General features: G+C 43.3%; 1 protein-coding gene across 6 annotated transcripts in view; it reads left to right on the top strand.

Moving 5' to 3' along the window:
• The window catches only part of CSNK1G2 (casein kinase 1 gamma 2), a 175,890-nt gene extending 153,995 nt beyond the window's left edge, over window positions 1-21,895 (top strand). The window contains exons 8-14 of one of the 6 annotated variants that reach the window (XR_010175777.1): window positions 3,560-3,644; window positions 4,593-4,741; window positions 4,845-4,922; window positions 4,997-5,103; window positions 12,821-12,981; window positions 13,073-13,314; window positions 21,326-21,398. Coding sequence is in view for 4 of the 6 variants with exons in the window: in XM_063914809.1 (XP_063770879.1) it covers window positions 3,560-3,644; window positions 4,593-4,741; window positions 4,845-4,922; window positions 4,997-5,103; window positions 12,821-12,968 (567 nt within the window). In the remaining 2 variants the exon portion in view is untranslated. Of the gene's footprint in view, window positions 1-3,559; window positions 3,645-4,592; window positions 4,742-4,844; window positions 4,923-4,996; window positions 5,104-6,191; window positions 6,325-12,820; window positions 12,982-13,072; window positions 13,837-21,325 lie in introns of those variants that run through there. The other 5 variants (XR_010175778.1, XM_063914809.1, XM_063914807.1 and 2 more) reach the window with 5 other exon arrangements.
• Window positions 21,896-23,707: the final 1,812 nt, after the last annotated feature.

Below are 23,707 nucleotides of genomic sequence, written 5' to 3'. Positions count from 1 at the left end.
CACACTCCTGAGGAAAGTTCAAAACAGGGTACAACTTGCACGGGTTAATACTTGCATTGGTTAATTGGTTAACATTATCTTTAACATTTACACAGTTGCTAAGTGTTTGTGTGTTACACCTTAGTGCGTCATTCTCCGCAACCAATTTTTCTCCCGATATATATGGTGGCGGTGGGGCCGTGGCTATCAGTTTTCTGATCGAGCCAGATCCCGCCGCCTGAGCCAATCCTCTCTGTATGTCACCCTCCTGTTGCCACAACTGTAAATAATCATAATGCTTGATTCGTCTCTTGGCTGATTTAATGAGACATATCCTTCTCCTTAAATTCGTTAACACTTCTGTGCTGAAGCTACCTACTCTTGGGAATTTCTCCCCGTCATGTACCGTCATTCTCTCCCATTCATCACATAAAGCTTCTGTGTGACTTCCGTATTTCTCACACATTACGTACATTGCCGACCCGACTGGTCGGTTCACTGAATCAACCCGAACCGAGGTTGATCGCCCCCTACCTGAACAAGTGGCCCCCATAGTTCGAAGGTGTTGCTTTATTCAGCCAACCCTTACGCAAACCAAAATGTTCAAAATAGGCTGACGGTGGCGGTTTACCGAGTACCCCACTCACTCGCCCACGCCGACCAATACGACCTGATCACACCGATATGGTGCTGGCGTACTCGACCCAGGGCCCCTGCGACCTGAACCTCTATTTACTGGAACCTGTGAGGGTGATCCGAAGAACACTTACTCTTTCCAGTAACTATTGGTTGTTGGATAGTTCCTGAGTGAGCAGCGAACCTCCCTTAAAATAAAAAAAATTACACAAATCACGTTAGAATGTACAAATAGCGTTTATGACCTTCGTACACAAATAGTACCGGTCAGGTTTACTAATGCACACAATTACGTGCGGTACAATCGTTCAGCACATAAGCAACTAATCTTATGTACGGAGCGACCAGTGGAATCGAAAATTACGGCTGCGAATTCCTTCAGCCAGAGCTTGTATGGCCTATATGGGTGTTGCACCAACCCTTTTAGGTGTTGTGCCTGTGGACTGTATAGCGGACTTCCTTGTCTGCTGTACCTGAACCTGCTGGTCTGCTATGACCTCCTGGTCTGTTACAGTATGACCTCCTGGTCTGCTACACTCTAATGCTCAAATTGTATGTTTTAACCAGGGATGCCTCCCTAGCCACCATGTACGTCACTTACACGCATGTACCTCACGAGAACTCGACTTTTCTTGTGGTTCAACCTCAAAAATTGTAAAAACAAACACTCACTCACCACATATACACTTTTGTTTCTATTTCTATTTCTGCGCAGAAATTTCTCTTTAGACCAGATGTGTTACAAATTAGGAGAAGGATCTGTTAATTTAAATTTCGAATGTTAAAATAGATTTGCGCGATTTATCGCCTTGCGTTATTTACCGCGTTGCGCTATTTATCGCGTTGAAAAAAATTAACACTTGTGATTTGAGTTACGTGGGCGTACCCGTACGCTCCGTTGCGTAATATACGCTGCGTGCGTCGGCCCTTGGGTTGCGTACGCAAGTCTCAGTCCTTTGTTAGAGACACGTGTACGCAAAGCAAAGATCCACCGTAACACAATTTATACGTTTATCAATGTAGATGATCCTTTATCATCTACCGCGCACCACACTGACTTCGCCTTGTCTCTCAGGCACAGCTGTGTGTTTGTCTATACTTTAACTATATTACCTTTACTCTTAAACTATGAAATAGCGGCAAATCTCTCTTAGCACGTTTATCAACTATAAAACTGGCAAACAGGAGAGTGATATACGAAAATACACAAATGAAAAAAAGAAATGCAGATATATATGTGTGCGTGCGTGTGTACGCAAGACAGAAAAATAAACAGTTTTAAAAGAGACTAGCGTGTTGTTCTTACCTCCGGTTCCCGGATTCCTTCAGCACCCTTTACTAAGAGAAGCAGACGCTTATCCAAACAGCACTACGAGGAATATGATCTCCCGCCCTTTGCTGCTGGATAATGTCTGCTGAAATTACCTAGTGCAGATGTGTGAAGGACAGGACTAGCCCCCAATTGATAAAGCTGAATATTTATCGTATATAATACCCTTTATGAGGTCTAAGAACACTGTACGCTGTTTACGTATGAAGTACCGTAAGGGTACGCTCGTTGCGTAACAATCGCTTAGCCGTAGTCGACACGTTCGCTCACGGCCAAGAGATCACAGGCAGGCACGCTATTGGCTGCTGACTAACGTAATGATTCGTTATAGCGTAGCGGACGCTCGGGACCACGAGGGGATCACCAGCGGCGCTGACGCTAACAATGTTAAACCTTTAAATCTAAACCATAAACAATGTAATATGCTGTAAAACCTTAGTGTATAGATAGAGTGTAAATGCAACACAGTGTAACCTTATTAACTCAAAAGCTGTATGAGCGTCACCGACGCTCTGAGAATACTTAACACTATAAGAAATACACAGATACCTGGGCTTAGGGTCCAACGCCTAATATATATATATTATGAATGATATACTTGCAAAAGAATTAATACAAATACAAATCATACACTACAATATAACATAGACTACCTAACCAGATAACTACACAGGAAATATAATACAATTACTATTTAAGAGAAAATAAGAGAGAAAGAGGAGAAGAGAGAGAGAGAGAGAGAAATTGGCCCACAATAACAAGAAGATCAATATAGTTGCGGAGAAACACTTACGCACAAGGGGAAACGATCGCATGCGCCTCGATATCCAGCTCCCGATTATCAGCAATGAGAACCGTTGAAGAGAGTGAACTGGATATGGTCGGCCTGCCTATTTATGCCCCACACACAATACAATTCAATGGTCCCTACAATCTCATTGTTCATTGGACACAGGAATTCGGCTTCGCATTATAACAAAAGGTCATAGGTTGATTCATACAGGTGGGCTGTGACTGCTTCCAACTGTTCAGGTGGGTGGGAAACTAGGTTTCCCGCCGCATGGATAAGTAAGTGCAAATAATAGTAAATGGACATAAACTTCTTATGTCCATAACTATTCGCACGAGCGATTAATCCGCTCCAAACCAACACCGGAATATTGCTATTTAAATACTCTTCCGATGGGTACCAAACACCACTGTATGACCCCTGTTAGACCCTTCGTACAATACAAAGAGGGATCTCTCTGTTCAGGAACATGCTATATTAACCAAACTTTCAGAATCTATCAAAGGGACCATGATCTACAAAATACATTATATAGTGAAAATATGTAACGATTGAGTCGCACGCTACAATCACATAAACTCTACCGTAAATACGCATACCGTGCGCCTGCGGGTGCCCGCGACTGTGAGTATGCGCACGTACGGGAGAGCGTACGCATGCGCAGCACGGACCTGTGTGAGGTGCAAATATGGTAGTGTGCATAGAGATATTTTTCTGACTTTGACAGGGCCGGGAGGGAGAGAAGGCAAGTACGGTGTATGGTGATTAGGAGGGCTGACAGTATTATTTGGGACTGAGTCAAACCCGTCTTTTTTTTCTTTTAGGCTGACACATTAAAGGAAAGATACCAGAAGATTGGGGACACCAAAAGATCCACTCCTGTAGAAGTCTTGTGTGATAATTTCCCTGGTGAGTATATGTACACATGCATACATACATACATACATACATACATACATACATACATACATAAAATTTACATACATACTGAAACAGTATGTATGACCAATATTTTGACTATTCACTAAATGTTAGAAAGATCTTGAGTAGTTTGTGGAGTTAGGTGAGTAGATGAGTCTGTGTGAATACAAGGACAGCAGCTTGCACTTCTTACCGCCGTATATAGGCCCTCATTCCGAGTTGTTCGCTCGCAAGGCGATTTTAGCAGAGTTACACACGCTAAGCCGCCGCCTACTGGGAGTGAATCTTAGCTTCTTAAAATTGCGAACGATGTATTCGCAATATTGCGATTACAAACTACTTAGCAGTTTCAGAGTAGCTTCAGACTTACTCGGCATCTGCGATCAGTTCAGTGCTTGTCGTTCCTGGTGTGACGTCACAAACACACCCAGCGTTCGCCCAGACACTCCTCCGTTTCTCCAGCCACTCCTGCGTTTTTTCCGGAAACGGTAGCGTTTTCATCCACACGCCCATAAAACGCCGTGTTTCCGCCCAGTAACACCCATTTCCTGTCAATCACATTACGTTCGCCGGAGCGAAGAAAAAGCCGTGAGTAAAAAAACTATCTTCATAGCAAAATTACTTGGCGCAGTCGCAGTGCGAACATTGCGCATGCGTACTAAGCAGAAAAACGCTGCGATGCGAAGAAAATTACCGAGCGAACGACTCGGAATGAGGGCCATAATAACTTGAATTTGTAGTGCAAGGTGTGTGTTTTCTTTCTTTCTTTATATCTGTGTTCATCTCTCTCTGCTGCTCTTGTGTATCTTTTTATATGTCTTTCTGTTCGTTTTTCTTCCTTTTTTTCCCCCCTTATGTGGACCAATGTGTTTACAACTCGGCATACTGACCGATGTGCGTGGTAATCCAAGTAACACTTTTCCCTATCCCTCACAGATGAGATGGCAACCTACCTTCGTTATGTTCGCCGTCTGGACTTTTTTGAAAAACCAGATTATGATTATCTTCGTCGACTCTTTACGGACCTTTTGGATCAGCGAGGACTCATCTTTGATTACGAATATGATTGGGTGGGGAAAACATTGGTGAGTTTTGACAGAAATTAGCAACTATACCCGGGTGAGCGAGTAAAATGTTTTATAAATGTCACGTTTAGTGGTTTAATATTGTTTCATCTCTTGTTCTTAGCCTACTCCTATAGGCTCTGTAACGGGTGATGCTCCCACACCATCACAGAACAAGAATCAACCACATTTAAAGCATCAGGTAGGAGAAGTAGAGTGCATTGGATTAAGGTGAAATTTTACACATTTTAAACATTTCATTTATTCTGTTTATAGGGCTTAAATTCCACCAATGGGGATCTGAACATTGATGATCCAACAGCTGGTCATTCCAATGCTCCCATAACTGCGCACACGGGAGTGGATGTGACAGATGACACCAAGTAAGTAATTGCTCATTGACTTGTGGGTTTGGAAATGCTGTTTTTCAGTGTTAAAGTAATGTTGGATTTGTATACTATTACTTTCAATGTAAAACTGTAGAGCTATGATAATTGCTGGTTTTATATACACATTTCTTTTTTTTTTTTTAATCTCATGGATGAACACTTGTAAGGCCATTTGGCAGGGCCATCTTTACTGTCTGTTTTATGTGATTGTGGATGCCAATGTACATGTAAATTAGCGTTTTTTTATGACAGCGCATGTTTCAAATCGGTGCATGTGATCCACCGTGCAGAATCACAGAGTACCGCTTAAGCCACACTGACTCTGGGATGTATTGGCTAATGACTGGGAGGTGGCTAAGCAGATGCATAAAGATAATTCATCTTATGGGTGTGTTATGGGAGTGTGGCAGATGTGTCGCAGGGTTTGTTGCAAACTCAGCCCCTTAATCACGTATACTATAGGCCATACTCTGATGGACATTGTGCCCCTAACATGGGATTGTGCAGGTTCTGATTGTTGGGACTGCAGACGCACACTTGTATACCAGGGGAAGGGCTTTTACTTGCATTATCATAAAGTCGCAGACACGACTACAGCAAAAAAACGCTGATGCGGTCAGATCAGCCCTTAAATGTAATTTTATTTTGAAAATACGTAATAACTACTTTCTATTAAGTAGAAAATAACAAAGCATAAATTACACTTGAGCTTAAAGTGCAAAATGCTATGACAGGTAAAATTAGAGTAATTCCACATTTTCTTTCTATACCCCTTCATTTGTGTGATGTGGTAGATGTGTTAGAGTCAGTCTATCTGTCTGTATGCAATGTGAGGGTTATCCTTTGGTTATATGTATGTATATATTAGGCTTCACATGGATGTTGTTGAGTGCTTTTGAATAAAACATTTACAGTTAGTGCAATAAACCAATGCAAGTGAATGGACCAGTACACACACACGCGCCTTTTTGACAACCATTCACTTCATTCTGAAATGAGTGATGCCTATTCTCTGGGAATTCCAATTTTGTTCCCGTATGGACGCCTTTGACAAAATATCTTCCTGTGTCACTGCAATGAAGTGTATATTGAGGAGTAGCAATAAAGTATACCATGGAGCATTTGAACTGACCTCTCCTGGTCACAGTGATTGCTACAAGAAGTGGATTAAAGGGTGTCTATGACCGGATGATATGTCAAACAGTAAGGTGTAAGGTAATTATACCTTTTTATTTATTAATATTTCCACATTCAATATTATTAGAAATGTATATACTGCATGGACTCGGGTGTTTGTTAGGATGCAACTTTAATGTTTCTTCTTAATTAAAGCTCATTGCAGCATCAGAATCTTAGGATTGCTATTGTCACACAATTTCCCAGTGATGTCATTTGGGAATTTCTCCATGGTAGAAGGCCTGGGACTTGTGTATTGGAGTTATTAGTAAGAAACATAGAGAAACCCTATAGCAGTATCTAATCCAACTTCTCTCCCCTGGCTAATAGAGTGGTTGAAATGTGTATATATAATATAATATAAAAACCTTGTCATTTCAATCACTTTATTTCATCAGCAAAATTTTGGCAAAAATACTCCGTACCAATTCCTTTTCTGGATAAATCTACGGTATTGTTCTGATTATCTACAAATTACCACAGAAAGAATTATGGATAGGTATATTGTTTTGTGTAGTGTACCTTAAAGTTGCACTTCCACTTTGCGTCATCACCTTTTCAGAGCCCAGATGGCTGCTTTAAGCATTTCCGCGTCTCCTCTGTTCCTCTCTCAGCCCCAGATGAAATGTAAAACCAAAAGATTGGTCATTCCACTCACACACAGCGTCCATTTAACCACTTAACGGACAATTTTTTTCCCCCCCAAAACTACTCAGAAATTGTTGAGGTTTTATATTAGGTATAGAACATGAATTTGACCCTGTCCAAAATGATTTTAATTTAAAAAAAAAAAAAAAATTTTGCAAAAAATAATTTCTCTGACGTCCTAGTGGATGCTGGGAACTCCGTAAGGACCATGGGGAATAGACGGCTCCGCAGGAGACTGGGCACATCTAAAGAAAGATTTAGGACTATCTGGTGTGCACTGGCTCCTCCCCCTATGACCCTCCTCCAAGCCTCAGTTAGATTTCTGTGCCCGGCTGAGCTGGATGCACACTAGGGGCTCTCCTGAGCTCCTAGGAAGAAAGTATATGTTAGGTTTTTTATTTTCAGTGAGACAGCAATATTAACACCTTGGCTGGCGAACTGACACCATATATAGCCCCTGGGGCTATATAGGTGTTTATTAACCCCTGCCAGAACTTTTACAATAGCGGGAGAAAGCCCGCCGAAAAAGGGGCGGAGCCATCTCCCTCAGCACACTGGCGCCATTTTCCCTCACAGCCCCGCTGGAGGGATCGCTCCCTGGCTCTCCCCTGCAGTCCTGCACTACAGAAAAGGGTTAAAAAGAGAGGGGGGGCACAAATTAGGCGCAGTATAAATATATTATGCAGCTATAAGGGAAAAACACTCTGTATAGTGATATCCCTGTGATATATAGCGCTCTGGTGTGTGCTGGCATACTCTCCCTCTGTCTCCCCAAAGGGCTTTGTGGGGTCCTGTCCTCTGTCAGAGCATTCCCTGTGTGTGTGCTGTGTGTCGGTACTGCTGTGTCGACATGTATGATGAGGATAATGATGTGGAGGCGGAGCAAATGCCTGTAAATGGGATGTCACCCCCTTGCGGGGTCGACACCGGTGTGGATGGACTTATGGAAGGAATTACGTGACAGTGTCAACTCCTTACATAAAAGGTTTGACGACATAGGACAGCCGGCTGCTCAGCTTGTGCCTGTCCAAGCGTCTCAAATGTCATCAGGGGCTCTAAAACGGGCGCTACCTCAGATGGCAGACACAGATGTTGACACGGATACCGACTCCAGTGTCGACGACGATGAGACTAGTGTACCTTCCAATAGGGCCACCCGTTACATGATTGAGGCAATGAAAAATGTATTACACATTTCTGATAATACCCCAGGTACCACAAAAAAGGGTATTATGTTTGGTGACAGAAAACTACCAGTAGTTTTCCTGCATCTGAGAAATGGATATGAGGTGTGTGAGGAAGCGTGGACTTCCCCCGATAAGAAATTGATAATTTCTAAGCAGCGTACCCTTTTCCGCCAGAGGATAGGTCACGTTGGGAAATACCCCCTAGGGTAGAAAAAGCGGTTACACGCTTATTAAAAAAGGTGGCACTACCGTCTCCGGATACGGCCGCCCTGAAGTACCTGCTGATAGAAAGCAGAAAACTACCCTTAAAGCTATATACACACACACGGGCATTATATTGAGACCTGCTATTGCCTCGGCATGGATGTGCAGTGCGGCAGCTGCGTGGTCAGATTCCCTGTCGGATAATATTGAAACCATGGATAGGGACAATATTTTGCTGAAAATAGAGCATATAAAAGACGCTGTCTAATACATGCGTGATGCACAGAGGGATATTTGCCGACTGGCATCACTAATAAGCGATATGTAAAACCATTGCCGCCAGATGGGGGTTATGGACTCTGCAATGGTCGGGCGATGCCGATTCAAAACGGCACATGGCAGTTTGCCCTATAAGGGGGTGGAACTGTTTGGGGATGGTCTTTCAGACCTCGTTTCCACAGCTACGGCTGGGAAATCAAAACTTTTGCCACAAGCTACCCCACAGCAAAAGTAAGCACTGTATTATCAGGTACAGTCCCTTCGGCCCCAGAAAAGTAGAGGACTAGAGGCTCATCTTTTCTGCCAAGAGGAAAAGGTAGAGGGAAAAAGCTGCAGCACACAGCTAGTTCCCAAGAGCAGAAGTCCTCCCCTGCGTCCGGTAAGTCTACAGCATGACGCTGGGGCTGCTCAGGCGGACCCGGGTATGGTGGGGGCCCCTCTCAGAAATTCAGCGCACAGTGGGCTCTCTCACAGGTGGATCCCTGGGTTCTTCAAACAGTGTCTCAGGGGTACAGGCTGAAATTCGAGACGTCTCCCCCCCGCCGTTTCCTAAAATCTGCCTTACCGGCAACTCCCTCTGCCAGGGAGGCAGTGTTGGTGGCTATCCAAAAAACTGTATTCACAGCAAGTGATTATCAAGGTACCCCTCCTTCAACAGGAAAAGGGTTACTTTTCCACAATGTTTGTGGTACCGAAACCGGACGGTTCGGTGAGACCCATCTTAAATTTAAAATCCTTGAACACATATAACAAAAGATTCAAGTTCAAGATGGAATCGCTCGGGGCGATTATTGCGAACCTGGACGAGGGGGATTACAGGGTCTCTCTGGACATCAAGGATACTTACCTGCATGTCCCCATTTGCCCTCCTCACCAGGAGTACCTCAAGGTTGTGGTACAGGACTGTCACTATCAGTTCCAGACGCTGCCGTTTGGATTATACACGGCACCGAGGGTCTTTACCTGGGTAATGACCGAAATGATGATACTCCTTCGCAAGAAGGGAGTTTAATTATCCCGTACTTGGACGATCTCCTGATAAAGGCGAGCTCCAAGGAACAGTTGGTAAGGGGGTAGCACTTTCTCGGGAAGTGCTGCAACAGCAGGGCTGGATTCTCAATTCCAAAGTCACAGCTGGTCCCGACGACACGTCTTCTGTTCCTGGGAATGATTCTGGAAACAGACCAGAAAAAAGTGTTTCTTCCAATGGAAAAAGCCGAGGAGTTGTCATCTCTAGTCAGAAACCTCCTAAGACCGGGACAGGTGTCGGTACATCAATGCACACGAGTCCTGGGAAAAATGGTAACTTCGTACGAAGCAATTCCATTAGGAAAGTTCCACGCAAGGAATTTCCAGTGGGACCTGTTGGACAAATGGTCCGGGTCCCATCTCCAGATACAGCAGCGGAAAACCCGGTCGGCAAGAACCAGGGTGTCGCTGCGGTGGTGGCTGCAGAGGGCTCATCTACAAGAGAGCCGCAGATTCGGAATACAGGACTGGGTCCAGGTGACCACGGATGCCAGCCTTCGGGGCTGGGGTGCAGTCACACAGGGAGTGAAATTCCAAGGACTGTGGTCCAAACAGGAGATTTCACTTCACATAAATTTTCTGGAGCTAAGAGCCATTTACAAGGCCCTAACCCAAACAAGGCCCCTGCTTCAAAACCAGCCGTACTGATCCAATCAGACAACATCACGGTGCTCGCCCATATAAACAGGCAGGGCGGCACAAGAAGCAGGAGGGCAATGGCAGAAGCCACAAGGATTCCCCGTTGGGCGGAAAATCATGTGGTAGCACTGGCAGCAGTGTTCATTCCGGGAGTGGACAACTGGGAAGCAGCCTTCCGCAGCAGACTCCACCCAGGAGAATAGGGACTTCATCCAGAAGTCTTCCAAATGCTGGTAAACCGTTGGAAAAGACCACAGGTGGACATGATGGCGTCCCGCCTCAATAAAAAGATATTGCGCCAGGTCGAGAGAACCTCAGGCGATCGCTGTGGACGCTCTAGTGACACCACGGGTGTACCAGTCGGTTTATGTGTTCCCTCCTCTCCCTCTCATACCCAAGGTTCTGAGGATAATAAGAAAAAGAGGAGTAAGAACTATACTCATTGTTCCGGATTGGCCAAGAAGGGCTTGGTACCAGGAACTTCAAGAGATGATCTCAGAGGACCCATGGCCTCTGCCACTCAGACAGGATCTGCGGCAGCAGGGGCCCTGTCTGTTAAAAGACTTACCGCGACTGCGTTGACGGCATGGCGGTTGAACGCCGGATCCTGAGTGAAAAAGGCATTCCGGAGGAAGTCATTCTTATCCTGATCAAAGCCAGGAAGGATGTCAGCCTGAAGTTCAGACGTTGTAAGGGAGTGCTGCATATTCAGCCCCTTTTTGTGCCCCAGTGGCACCTTGGGATCCCAATGTGGTTTCGGAGTTCCTGGAATCACATTGTTTTGAGCAACTTAAAACCGTGGATTTGAAATATCTCACATGAAAAGTGGTCATGTGTTGGCTCTGGCTTCGGCCAGGCATGTGTCAGAATTGGCGGCTTTGTCATGAAAAAGCCCTTACCTGACTATCAATATGGATAGGGCAGAGTTGAGGACTCGTCCTCACGTTCTCCCGAAAGGGGTATCAGTCTTTCACTTGAACCAACCTATTGTGGTGCCTGCGGCTACTAGGGACTTGGAGGATTCCAAGTTACTGGACGTAGTCAGGGCCCTGAAAATGTATATTTCCAGGACGGCTGGAGTCAGGAAAACTGACTCGCTGTTTATCCTGGATGCACCCAACAAGCTGGGTGCTCCTGCTTCTAAGCAGACTAAACGCGCTGGATTTGTAGCACTATTCAGCTTGCGCATTCTGCGGTGGACTACCGCAGCCGAAATCTGTAAAAGCCCATTCCACAAGGAAGGGGGCTCATCTTGGGCGGCTGCCCGAGGGGTCTCGGCTTTACAACTTGGCCGAGCTGCTACTTGGTCAGGGGCAAACACGTTTGCAAAATTCTAAAAAAATTGATACCCTGGCTGTGGAGGACCTTGAGTTCTCTCATTCGGTGCTGCAGAGTCATCCGCACTCTCCCGCCCGTTTGGGAGCTTTGGTATGATCCCCATGGTCCTTACGGAGTTCCCAGCATCCACTAGGACGTCAGAGAAAATAAGATTTTACTCACCGGTAAATCTATTTCTCGTAGTCCGTAGTGGATGCTGGGCGCCCATCCCAAGTGCGGATTGTCTGCAATACTTGTACAAAGTTATTGTTACAAATATCGGGTTGTTATGGCAAGCCATCTGTTCAGAGGCTCCATTTGTTATCATACTGTTAACCGGGGTTCCTATCACGAGTTATATGGTGTGATTGGTGTGGCTGGTATGAGTCTTACCCGGGATTCAAAATCCTTCCTTATTGTGTCAGCTCTTCCGGGCACAGTGTCCTAACTGAGGCTTGGAGGAGGGTCATAGGGGGAGGAGCCAGTGCACACCAGATAGTCCTAAATCTTTCTTTAGATGTGCCCAGTCTCCTGCGGAGCCGTCTATTCCCCATGGTCCTTACGGAGTTCCCAGCATCCACTACGGACTACGAGAAATAGATTTACCGGTGAGTAAAATCTTATTTTTTCAAACATCAGAAAATCGACTGGGAACATCGTGACTTTAGTTTTTAGAGTTTTTCAGCTACACGGAAACGGGAGGACCGGGAGTTGGGTGGAGGGGTTAGGGTCGATGATTTACACTAACCAGCGACTGCTATGGTCTGCAGCCGCTTGTGATGGGGGATCCTGCTGTGCTGACCGATCAGCAATCATCGGCAGCATGGCAACACTGGGGGAGGGTGCAGGGAGGCAGCGACCAGGTCAGATAAAGCACTTGTGACCATGCCAGGCAAGTGGTTAAAGATGGTGAGCTTTATTGACTTTAACAGTACTGTACTGTAAAAATGGAAGAGCCATGGGGGTAGGAAAAAGGCTGCATTTGGCATATTGGGAAATATGTAGCTTTAATCAATTTCACTTAGTACATTGATGGAAGTCCCTCCCTTTAGTGATCCTGCTTTCACTGTATTTCCCAAGAAGAGTCTTAGTACTGATATTAAGCTGTGGCCTCTGTATTTGTAAAATCTATCTATTATTACCAGAAGAGGCCACTGTGCTTCATACAAATATAACATTTGCTTGGTAGAATTTAAACCCCATATAATATTCCTAAATGCTTCATTTTCTAGAGCACATTTTGAAGAATTGTTGGAAATCTATTTTAAATTGGACGTTACAGCAATACAATCACAAAGAACAGACTCCTTTGTAAAAGGGAATATGGACACATCTGTGGCGCCTACATGTACAGCCCTTTTTAAAGTAGTATTGGAATGATGTCATACTGTAGGTATGGATTATTATACTATTATGCAAAATTACAATATATGTTTTGTAAGGTTTGATGTTCAATTTCTAAATAAATAGTGTTTTCCTTTAAGAATACAGAGAAACATGGAGAATATCTTGGAAACAGAGTCATTTTCAGTAAGGAAACAGCTATAGCAGTAACTGCTCTCCTGGATTGTCTGATGTCTCAACTGCCAAATTCCAAGGACAGGATGCTCACAGGAATGAAACCCCTAAAAATGTACTCCGATAAGAAGAATTAAAAACTGATCCCTATGGCTATGAAATAATGAAGCAACCTCGACTAAGAGCTACAATAGAACCTGCAGATGAAGTTGGTAATTTCTGCAACTACATCATCATCACTGCTGCATGAATGACTACTGTATTTAGTGGGAAGTTCTGCAGACAATATTCCATAGGTTGACCTCACATTATCCTTTGACACTTTTATACCCAAATCTTTCTCTAGCACCCTTTGTGTTCCACACCTGTATCATGCTCCCATCCATTTCAAAGACGTGCACCAACACTCCACCACATAAATATGTACAGTCCACCGCACAAATTACTTTTCACAGACATAAGAGTGGTTAACAGATAACATCTCCCACTACTTTACTTTTCACACTCAATTGTCTGTGCATATGGACCCAACTAATTGGCCACCCACTTCTCCCAACACCCCATACTTTTAGAATGTTTGTTTTAAGTTTATATTTTCTATATAATGTTCTTAGGTTTTTACGGTTTTGGCAGTTTTATTTTTTTCACGGTTATACCCAACACTTATTTTGTTTTTTGTGTTTACATTTTTGTTAAACTGCTTAAATTATTATATGCAGAAGTTATTTACAAAAAATGTAAAATAAAATAATACACCCTTAACAATGTTTTCAGGGTTTTTTTTTTTTGTTATTAACGATTAGATTTTATTATATTATTATTTTTGATTATAGCATTTTATTATATTGATAGGGTAATTCCCCAGAAGGTAAAACTAAATTTTTGGGCAGACCTGTCTTTTATTTTAAGCGCATGTCATTGATTCCTAACATTTTGCAGTAAAAGCAGTCCTCAAAATTGTAATCCTATTTGCAGCGCAGGACGCTTTGTGTCTGTTGTACCCATAATTACATGGGAAGAACATTCATACATTGTGAAATACACTTACTTGTATCGGAGTGCACATTCTGCTAAACTTAGAGTGCATCCGGAATGTATTCACAGCACTTCACATTTTCAAACTTTTTGTTATGTTACAGCCATATTCCAAAATGGAGTAAAAAAAAATTTCCACAAAATTCTACACACAGTACCCCATAATGACAATGGGGTATATTCAAATAAAGTAAGATCCATTCCAACATGCATTTGTCGGAATGGATCCGACAAGGGCTATTCAATCAATGGCCAAATCAGACAGGATTTGGCCGTTCCTGTCCATCTCAATCTGACTTTAAAAAAAGTTGGATTGAGATTAGGGACCTGAGAGGGGGAGAGCCGCGGGGAGACGGGGGAGAGCAGCGTAGTGCCGTAGCAGGAGGATGTGGCACCGCAGCCAGACCTCACGGCAGCGTCCACCTGGCTCCAGCAAGCGGGACCTCGCTTGCTGGAGCCGGGTGGACGCTACCGTGAGCTGTGGCAGTGCCCCATCTTCCTGCTGTGCTGTAGCTGCTGCTTTCCCCCGTCTCCCCGCTGCTCTCCCCATCTCCCCCTCTCAGGTCCCTCATCTTTATCCGACTTTTTATAAAGTCGGATTGAGATGGTTGGAAATGGGGCCAAAACCTGTCGAATTTGGCCCCGTTTCCGACAGATGCATGCGGATCGGCGGCTATTCCGCCAATCCACATGCTTTACGACAAGTTGGAATTCCCGACTTGTCGATAATTTTGGGGTGTATTGAATAGGTCGGAACCCCTTCCGACCTAAATAAGTCGAAAACTGCCGTCTTTCAGATGGCAGCTTTCGACTGCAATTGAATATACCCTAATGTGTGAAAAAATATATATATTTTTTTTTTTTTAGATTTTTGCTAATTTATTAAAAATAAAAAACTAAGAAATCACATGTACATAAGTATTCACAGTCTTTTGCTCGTTGATATTATGTTGATGTACCTTTGGCAGCAATTACAGCCTCAGGTCTTTTTGAATATGAAGCCACAAGCTTGGCACACCTATCTTTGGGCAGTTTCTCATTGGTGGATTGCTGCAGATATGGTTGTCCTTCTGGAAGGTTCTCCTCTCTCCACAGAGGAATGCTGTAGCTCTGACAGAGTGACCATCGGGTTCTTGGTCACTTCCCTAACTAGGGCCTTTCTCCCCCGATCACTCAGTTTAGATGGCCGGCCAGTGCTAGGAAGAGTCCTGTTGGTTCCGAACTTCTTCCATTTACGGATGATGGAGGCCACTATTCTCATTGGGAACTTCAAAGCAGAAGAGATTTTTCTGTACCCTTCCCCAGATTTGTGCCTCGAGGCAATCCTGTCTCGGAGGTCTACAGACAATTTCTTTGACTTCATGCTTTGTTTGTGCTCGAACATGCACTTTCAAGTGTGGGACCTTATAGAGACAGTTGTGTGCCTTTCCAAATCATGTCCATCCAATCAACTGAATTTACCACAGGTGGACTCCAGTTAAGCTGTAGGAATATCTCAGGGATGATCAGTGGAAACAGGATGCACTTGAGCTCAATTTTGAGCTTCATGGCAAAGGCTGTGAATACTTATGTACATGTGATTTCTTAGTTTTTTTAAATTTTAATAAATTTGCAAAAATCTCAAAAAAAACTTTTTTCACGTAATTATTGGGTATTGTGTATAGAATTTTGAGGGAACAAATTTATTTATTCCATTTTGGAATTAGGCTGTAACATAACAAAATGTGGAAATACTTTCCACAAAATGTGCGAATACTTTCCGGATGCACCGTATATGCATGTCTTAGCTTGTGATTCAAGATTTTCCTGGATAAATATTTTAGAATATAGCAGCATTATATTTGTTGCTAAGCTGAAAGCCTTGGGGGTATATTCAATTGCAGTTGAAAGCTGCCGCAGTTTTCGACTTTTTTCGTTTGGAAGGGGTTCCGACCTATTCAATACACCCCAGAATTATCCGACAAGTCGGAATTCCGACTTGTCGGAAAGCACATGGGCCGATCCGCGTGCTTCTGTTGGAAACGGAGCCAAATCCGGCAGCTTGCTGGAGCTGGGTGGACGCTGCTGTGAGTGGCGGCGGTGCCCCATCTTCCTACAACGCTGTTGTAGCCGTTGCTCTCCCCCATCTCCCTGCTGCTCTCTCCCGTCTCCTCCTCTCAGCTCCCTCATCTCAATCCAACTTTTTTTAAAGTTGGATTGATATGGTCAGGAACGGCCAAATCCTGTCTGATTTGACCATTCATTGAATAGCCCATGTCGGATCCATTCCAACAAATGCATGTCGGAATGGATCCGACTTTAATTGAATGTATATTATAGAGACATTAGACAGTGGATTTTCTTTATCTTCAAGGTGCTTTGGGTAGCCTTCCATTACTTGTGACCTTTCCCTAAAGTTGTAAAGATTCTAGAATCACCTCAATTGCCAGCAACTCCTAAGTCAGTGGCAATAACATTGTAGGGTCAACAGCTACAATGAAAACAATTGATATACTTCTGAGTGGCATCTGTATCTCTAAGCGGTCTTTTCAGTTAGCCAGGGAAGCTTCCATGGATTAACTGCAGGATGCAGATTCTGCTCACAGTCTATGGAGGTTTGAACAAAATCTGCCTACAGTAATGCACGGAAAAATGTGCATCAGGAGCTGCAGATGGTAGCTCGTGGCTAATTACGTCAGCCCATATATGCTTGTAAAAGCAATTTTAGAAATATAATCCAATAATGTGGAAAAAGCTTGTAAATGAGTATAATACATCATTTGAAGCTTGTCTTTATTTGGTTAACAGTAGTGGCAGCTCCTACTTATGTTTGGTAGGAGGACTACTGCTACCCCCGTGCCTGGAGATGAAGCAGCCAGTCCCCGGGTTCTGGCAGGTGCTGGGACCGGCGCATGTGTAGATCCCACAGTACGACAAATTCCCGGCTTCTATGGACTGCACCTACTGGATCAAGCTCTCTGCTTATCGCAGCCCGGTCTGGCAGTCCCGGAGGGAGGAAACACCTCCCAATGGGACGGCCTTGTGTGTCTGTGACTGACAAGTAGTACTTCCAAGAGGAAGTCACTGCCAGTCACAATGAAGCCAGTTTAGTCACGGACTGCATCTGGCTCCCTGACACTGAGCTGGGTGGCGGATTTTACCTGTGGGGGCTGCAGTCCTGCAGCTCATAGGTAAAAAAGGTTAGAGGAGATATGGCGTTGACCTTTATTGCATTATTAATGGAATCTATACACTTTAGGAATAAGGGTGTTGGTGAGTAGCGCAGAGACCACCTGTCACTAAGGGCCTAAGTTGTTGCGCTGCTGCTGTTTGTTTGGGGTTTTCTTGCTAATGGGCATGTGTCCATGTAGAGTTGCAGTTCTAATTCAGGTGGACACAGGGAGAAGTCTATTGAAAATGTAGTGGGTTTTCCTGTGTGATAACAGGCAGGTGTCTTAGTGCACGCACAGAGATGGTCCATGTTAATGGGAGTGTCGCAGGAGTGTCTGTGAAAGTTGTTGTGTACATAGATGCTCGATGGCTCATAGGAGGCCACACATAGATGAAGAAGCGGTTCAGGTTTTGATGGTGTAACCTATGGTTGCATCTAAGTATGCACAAATCGGTATTACTACGTGTATGGACACTGATAGTTGGTGTGTCTCAGTCCTTGCACGTACAGTAAACGGAAGAACTGTGTAGTGGCATTTGCATAAAGTTGCAGACAAGCCACTACTTAAACAGGTACTATGGGGGTAATTCTGAGTTGATCGCAGCAGGAACTTTGTTAGCAGTTGGGCAAAACCATGTGCACTGCAGGGGAGGCAGATATAACATGTGCAGAGAGAGTTAGACTTGGGTGGGTTATTTTGTTTCTGTGCAGGGTAAATACTGGCTGCTTTATTTTTACACTGCAATTTAGATTTCAGTTTGAACACACCCCACCCAAATTTAACTCTCTCTGCACATGTTATATCTGCCTCCCCTGCAGTGCACGTGGTTTTGCCCAACTGCTAACAAAGGGGGTAATTCTGAGTTGATCGCTGCAGCAAGTTTGTTAACAATTGGGCAAAACCATGTGCACTGCAGGGGGGGGGGGGGGGGGGCAGATATAACATGTGCAGAGAGAGTTAGATTTGGGTGGGTTATTTTGTTTCTGTGCAGGGTAAATACTGGCTGCTTTATTTTTACACTGCAATTTAGATTTCAGTTTGAACACGCCACACCCAAATCTAACTCTCTGCACATGTTATATCTGCCCCTCCTGCAGTGCACATGGTTTTGCCCAACTGCTAACAAATTTGATGCTGCGATCAACTCAGAATTAGGCCCAAAGTTCCTGCTGTGATCAACTCTGAATTACCCCCTATATGTGGAATTTTTCAGACGCTTCATCTTTTGAATCCAGCTCACATACTGAGTACAGTGTTTAAGTTTTCAGGAGTGGGGCAGTAACTGAGTCAATTGTTTTCTGCCTGCTCCTTTGTTTGACAGCCATTAACACCATTTATTATTGCAGTCATCTTAAGGCCACTGGGAGCGCAGTTGGAAATTCATTAAGTTTGAATGCATTAGGAAAAACAAGCCACACCCGTACATATCAGTTAATTTGTTTGAAAGTAACCTGGTGTCCTTGTTCAGTAGCAGATGAATACAGTAAAGAGCCCAGTACATAAATTTTAAATGGGTCCTCCCAGTATACCAGTCTTACCTAAACATATTCTTATGTTTTAACGATTTGCATGCTTCATGCATTAATATATTATGCCATATGTGCTCCACGTATCATGCTGCACTTGTCTCAACATACTTTGGTGTAGATTCAGTGAAGCTTGAGGTCCCACTGGGGGCACTTCCAGCTATTGCAGTAAGTAAAATATTGCTACTTTGGCTTGCGCCTCTGTGTGAGTAGAAATAAACAATGTCTCTTACCTGTAAGATCCCTCAAGTCTTCTAGAGGACATTAGGCTGATTTCCCCTGCCTATAATATTTACCTGGTGAAAACTTTTCGGAAAATAAACTCTTAAATCACACCATAAATGGCAAAAAAAAAAAAACTATGCTATTGCTAATGTTCATTAATAGAAAATATGTCAGTAGCAATATCCATCAAGAACTAAAATGACGTTGCTTACTCATAAGGCACAATTAAGCTTAGAAATATCACATCTGATGGTGCCATACTCCAGATTGCCATTATAATGGAGATAAGTTGGTTGAGGCATAACCACCATCTCTTGATAGTTGTCGAATGCACAGTGTGTACAGAAACGTTATTTTAAGTACTAGGACCACAAAAAACAGTGTTCAAAACTGAATGCGGTTTGTACATTCCAATTACTTCGCACTGTAACAGGAAATCCCAGTGACCTTCCCATGTAATGTCACTAGGGATTTCCACAGGGGCAGCAGGACCTTGCTTCTTGTTTTGGGATAACAAACATACCATTACTTTTAGTTCCATGCTGATACAGCTCTATTAGTTACTACTCTTATCTATTTAACAATTGCATAATGCTACCCCGTCTCCTCAGTGCGCCCGCTGTGGAAACCTGGGCATGAATCCCAATGGTACGTAACGGAGCAGGGGGGAGCCGTGATGGGAGTAGGGGAGAACACCGGGGAGTCTAGCAACAGAGGGTGGGACTGGGTCAAGGGTGGGGGACAGAAATTGAGGTGGCCCACTTTATACTAGTTATGAAACAAAGGTTTTAAAAGAAGAAAATATATTGTTAGGATTTCTCTGAATATATAAAAATAAAACAAAAAATAATGAAAAAATACTTTTTTTTTAATTTTCTCTCTCTCTCTCTCTCTTTCTGCAGCCAATGTATGTAAAATAAAATATTTCAATATGTTACCAAAATAAACCTTGTGTGCCATAGGAAAAAAAACTGTACTTTTTGCAAAACCATCAAAATGGGCTCAGTCATAAAAGATTTACAGAAGTTTTTAGAATAACAAAAAAAAAAAAAAATCCACACACTTATCCCAATATGCCTTCCCTGGGCGTGATGTGTGACTGACCTAGAATGAATGTGGACTCAAACCTTCCTACTTTTGTTGCTCCTGTCTCGTATCCAGTTTACTATCAATCTGTACGAGGCTTGTGCCCAGTGCCATCATGCCATTAGGGCAGGGGTTCCCAACCTATTTCATGTCCGGCACTCCTTAGAAATGTTCGACTTATGCTTGCACCCCCTACACTTTTGAAGATGAAGTTAAATGTCTAAGTATTGAATCACAAACTGAACCAAATACAGTATGGCGGGTGAACAATTTAAACTCAAAATCAAGAAATAAGGTTTTAATTCAGGGCATAAAATGTTTGTGAGTAATAATGTGAGCAATTACCAAAAATGGTAAACTGAAATCAATGACAGTTGTGAACATTAACATCAGATTACTTTTTTGTTCCAGTTTGTTCATGATTATGTCAAAACGCGTAACTTTCTTGCTGAATGCGAGCCGCAGGTCTTTCTCTGGATTTACAGAAGTGTGTTGTGGCAAATGTAATGAGGACATGGAGTTATTTTCCACCAAGTCTCACCCTCAGACGTCAAAATGCATACTGAAACAGTGACAGCAGTGATGTAACTGGCAGCCGCGCCTTGGCTCGCTGACTGGATAGTTTTGGCCAGCACCAGCCAAGCATTGTCACAACTCCTGAAATGCCATCTTGCACCCCCTGGAGGTGTGGACACCCCAGGTTGGGAACCCCTGCATTAGGGGAAGTAACATGGAAAAGATTTACACTTTTACTGGGATCTTATAACCGTCATACACTGTTCTCAGGGAAGATTTCATTTAAGATAAATATTTGAGTTTGTACTCATGGATTGAACTTTCTGGATCATAGAAAGTAACTTTTTTTTCCATACATAAAATAAGATATTCATCCTCCAGTAGTATGCAACCAAGAAAATATTATATTGAAGAAAACCAAATAAACAAATGTTTTTATTATTATCTTTTATTTATATGGCGCCACAAGGGATCCGCAGCGCCCATTACACAGTACATAATAACATGAGCAAACAAGAAAACCGCACTTACAGTACAAGACGATATAGGACAGGTATAGAAAACCCGAGGTTAGGTGCCATCAAAGGGAGTATGGAAATGTTAGTTGTTAATCAGTGAATGGGTGTATATGTGTAGTGTTCTATGCTTGTAAACGGTTTCTTCTTCCTTTTTTCTCCAGATGCTGCTGTTTTTTCAAAAGGAGAAAGAGGAAAAATATTCAGCAAAAATGACCTCAACTTTTCTTGAAAGTGCTCACATAGAGCAGGCGTACTCTCTTTCCAGACAGCAGTCCCTTCTCCAAGCAACAGCAAAGGCAATGCAGAGCAGGGAGTGGATTTGTCTTTCCCATATTATCTGCTTCTTCTTGGACCTGACAGAAAAAGAAAAGAAAGATACACTCTGCAATCTGCAGACGATAGCAAGCAAGGGGAAAAGTGGAAGATGCTGCTCCTCAGAAGAGAGGTACTGGAAGCAAACTTAAAAAAATGCAAGTGAACACCTGACATTAACTTTAAACCAAAGTGGAGTTCTGTGTATGGAGGCAAAGAGAAACCGTGCATTAAATCCCCTCTCTTCTTTCATCCAGGACTCAGACTTAGCGTGAGAGTATGTTATACATAGATGTAAAGTTCTCTATTAACATTTGCATTGAACCTTGTATTCTACTACGTTATATCTGGCTATGCTAAGCCGTAAGGTTAGGGAATTTTGCTCCACTCCAGAAAAATAAATAATCCCTCATACTGTTTCTTGCTGTTTGCTATTTAAAGGTTCAGTCCCTTGTAACATAAAACAGGTTATTAGCTAACCAACTAATAGTTTTTGTACAGCTTTACAAACTCTCTTGTTTTGCTATGGATAGTGTCAATGCAGCCAGCTTCATAAGGCATATCCATGGTATATTGTAATCTGGCATGGAGCCAGTGTCAGAAGAAGATAAACACTGGGGTCCTGGGGCAAGTATACACAAGGCACATAAAGCAGGGGACTATTATACCATACATTTCAATCTCTTTCCATTCTAACCCATCAATTGTACATGTTGCCATGATGTAACATTTTGTTATTTAATAGTGCATGAAAACTAGCTGCAAACGATGCTACTTAATTTTATAATGTATGTTAATATGATAATGCATTTAACTATGAGACTAAAACAAAGTACAGCCTCCGTCACGGGCCCCTTCCTCTCCAGCAGCCAGAGCCAACTGTGCATGCGCAGGTTTCCGGGAACATGGTGCCCGCGCTTTGTTCCCGGGGGACACCTCCAGTGTGCATGCGCAAATCACTTGGAAATGGCCGTGGCAGCCATTCTCCAAGTGATTTGTGCAAGCACTGCAGAGTCGCCGCCTTGGGACTCCGGAGGGGTAGGTATACTCTGTGTGCAGTCTGGCCTGTGTGCACCGCACACACTGCACCCATTATAGAAATGCCTAGGCATTCACATAATTGTTGCAACACCAGTAATGGAACACACAGGAAACTGGTAAACACACACCTCTGCAAATCAGATAAAGAATGAACACACTACTGTATATAGCCAAAACACCAGAAGTAGTGCCTAAGCAAGTCAAGTGATTACTGGAATAATACAACACATTATAGTATGATTTATGATGAATGACATCCCTAAAAAATGGTGTATGATGAATTGTAAAAATTGTCATTTTATTCATATATTTTAGTATTGTTAATTTATATAGCACCATAATTTTATGCAGTGCATTACAGATTAATATTTGTACCATACATCTGTCCCTAACTCATTGGAGTTTACAGGCTACATTCTTTGTATGTAAAAAAGAACTATATATCTAGTCCTGCGCTAATCCATATAAACATGTAACACAAACAAGTGAAATCACAGTGACAGGTGTACACTGAATAGTAATGATAAATACTAAGCTTTGGTGCATAGAATGGTTATCCAACATCTGTATCAGGTTCTCATAAAAGACATTCAGAATGTGGTCGAGCCTTTAGACCTCAGAAATCTGAAACAATAATAAAAGTGCCTCCCTCACATGGGCTTATTCAGCAGTGGCAGGGAATGCAAAATCAAGAGATAATAGTGCAGGAATCTTCACAAAGGAACACAGATTTATTACAAGTTGCACTTACAAACATAATAAAAAACAGCTTCACAACATCCTCTAATGGCACAAACTGCAAAGCTTCATGTATCTCACGGAGTCCCACTGTTGGTGTGCGTGGTGACAGGCAAAGTACAGAAAGAAGACGCTATATGTGTAGTATAAAGCACATATTGAATGGATCCGACAAGGGCTATTCAATGAATCCAACTTGTCGGATTTAGCCGTTCCTGACCATCTCAATCCAACTTTAAAAAAAGTCGTATTGAGATGAGGGACCTGAGAGGAGGAGACGGGGGAGAGCAGCGGCTACAGCAGCGTAGCGCCGTAGCAGGAGGACATGACATTGCTAGCAGACCTCATGGTAGCGTCCACCCGGATCCTGGAAGAGGGGCCTCGCTTGCTGGAGCCGGGTGGAAGCTGCCGTGAGGTCTGGTGGTGGTGCCCCATCCTCCTGCTGTGCTGTG

The sequence above is a fragment of the Pseudophryne corroboree genome, chromosome 1, assembly GCF_028390025.1.
Source record: "Pseudophryne corroboree isolate aPseCor3 chromosome 1, aPseCor3.hap2, whole genome shotgun sequence".
NCBI classification, from domain to species: domain Eukaryota; kingdom Metazoa; phylum Chordata; class Amphibia; order Anura; family Myobatrachidae; genus Pseudophryne; species Pseudophryne corroboree.
This window is presented reverse-complemented; position numbering and strand designations above follow the sequence as displayed.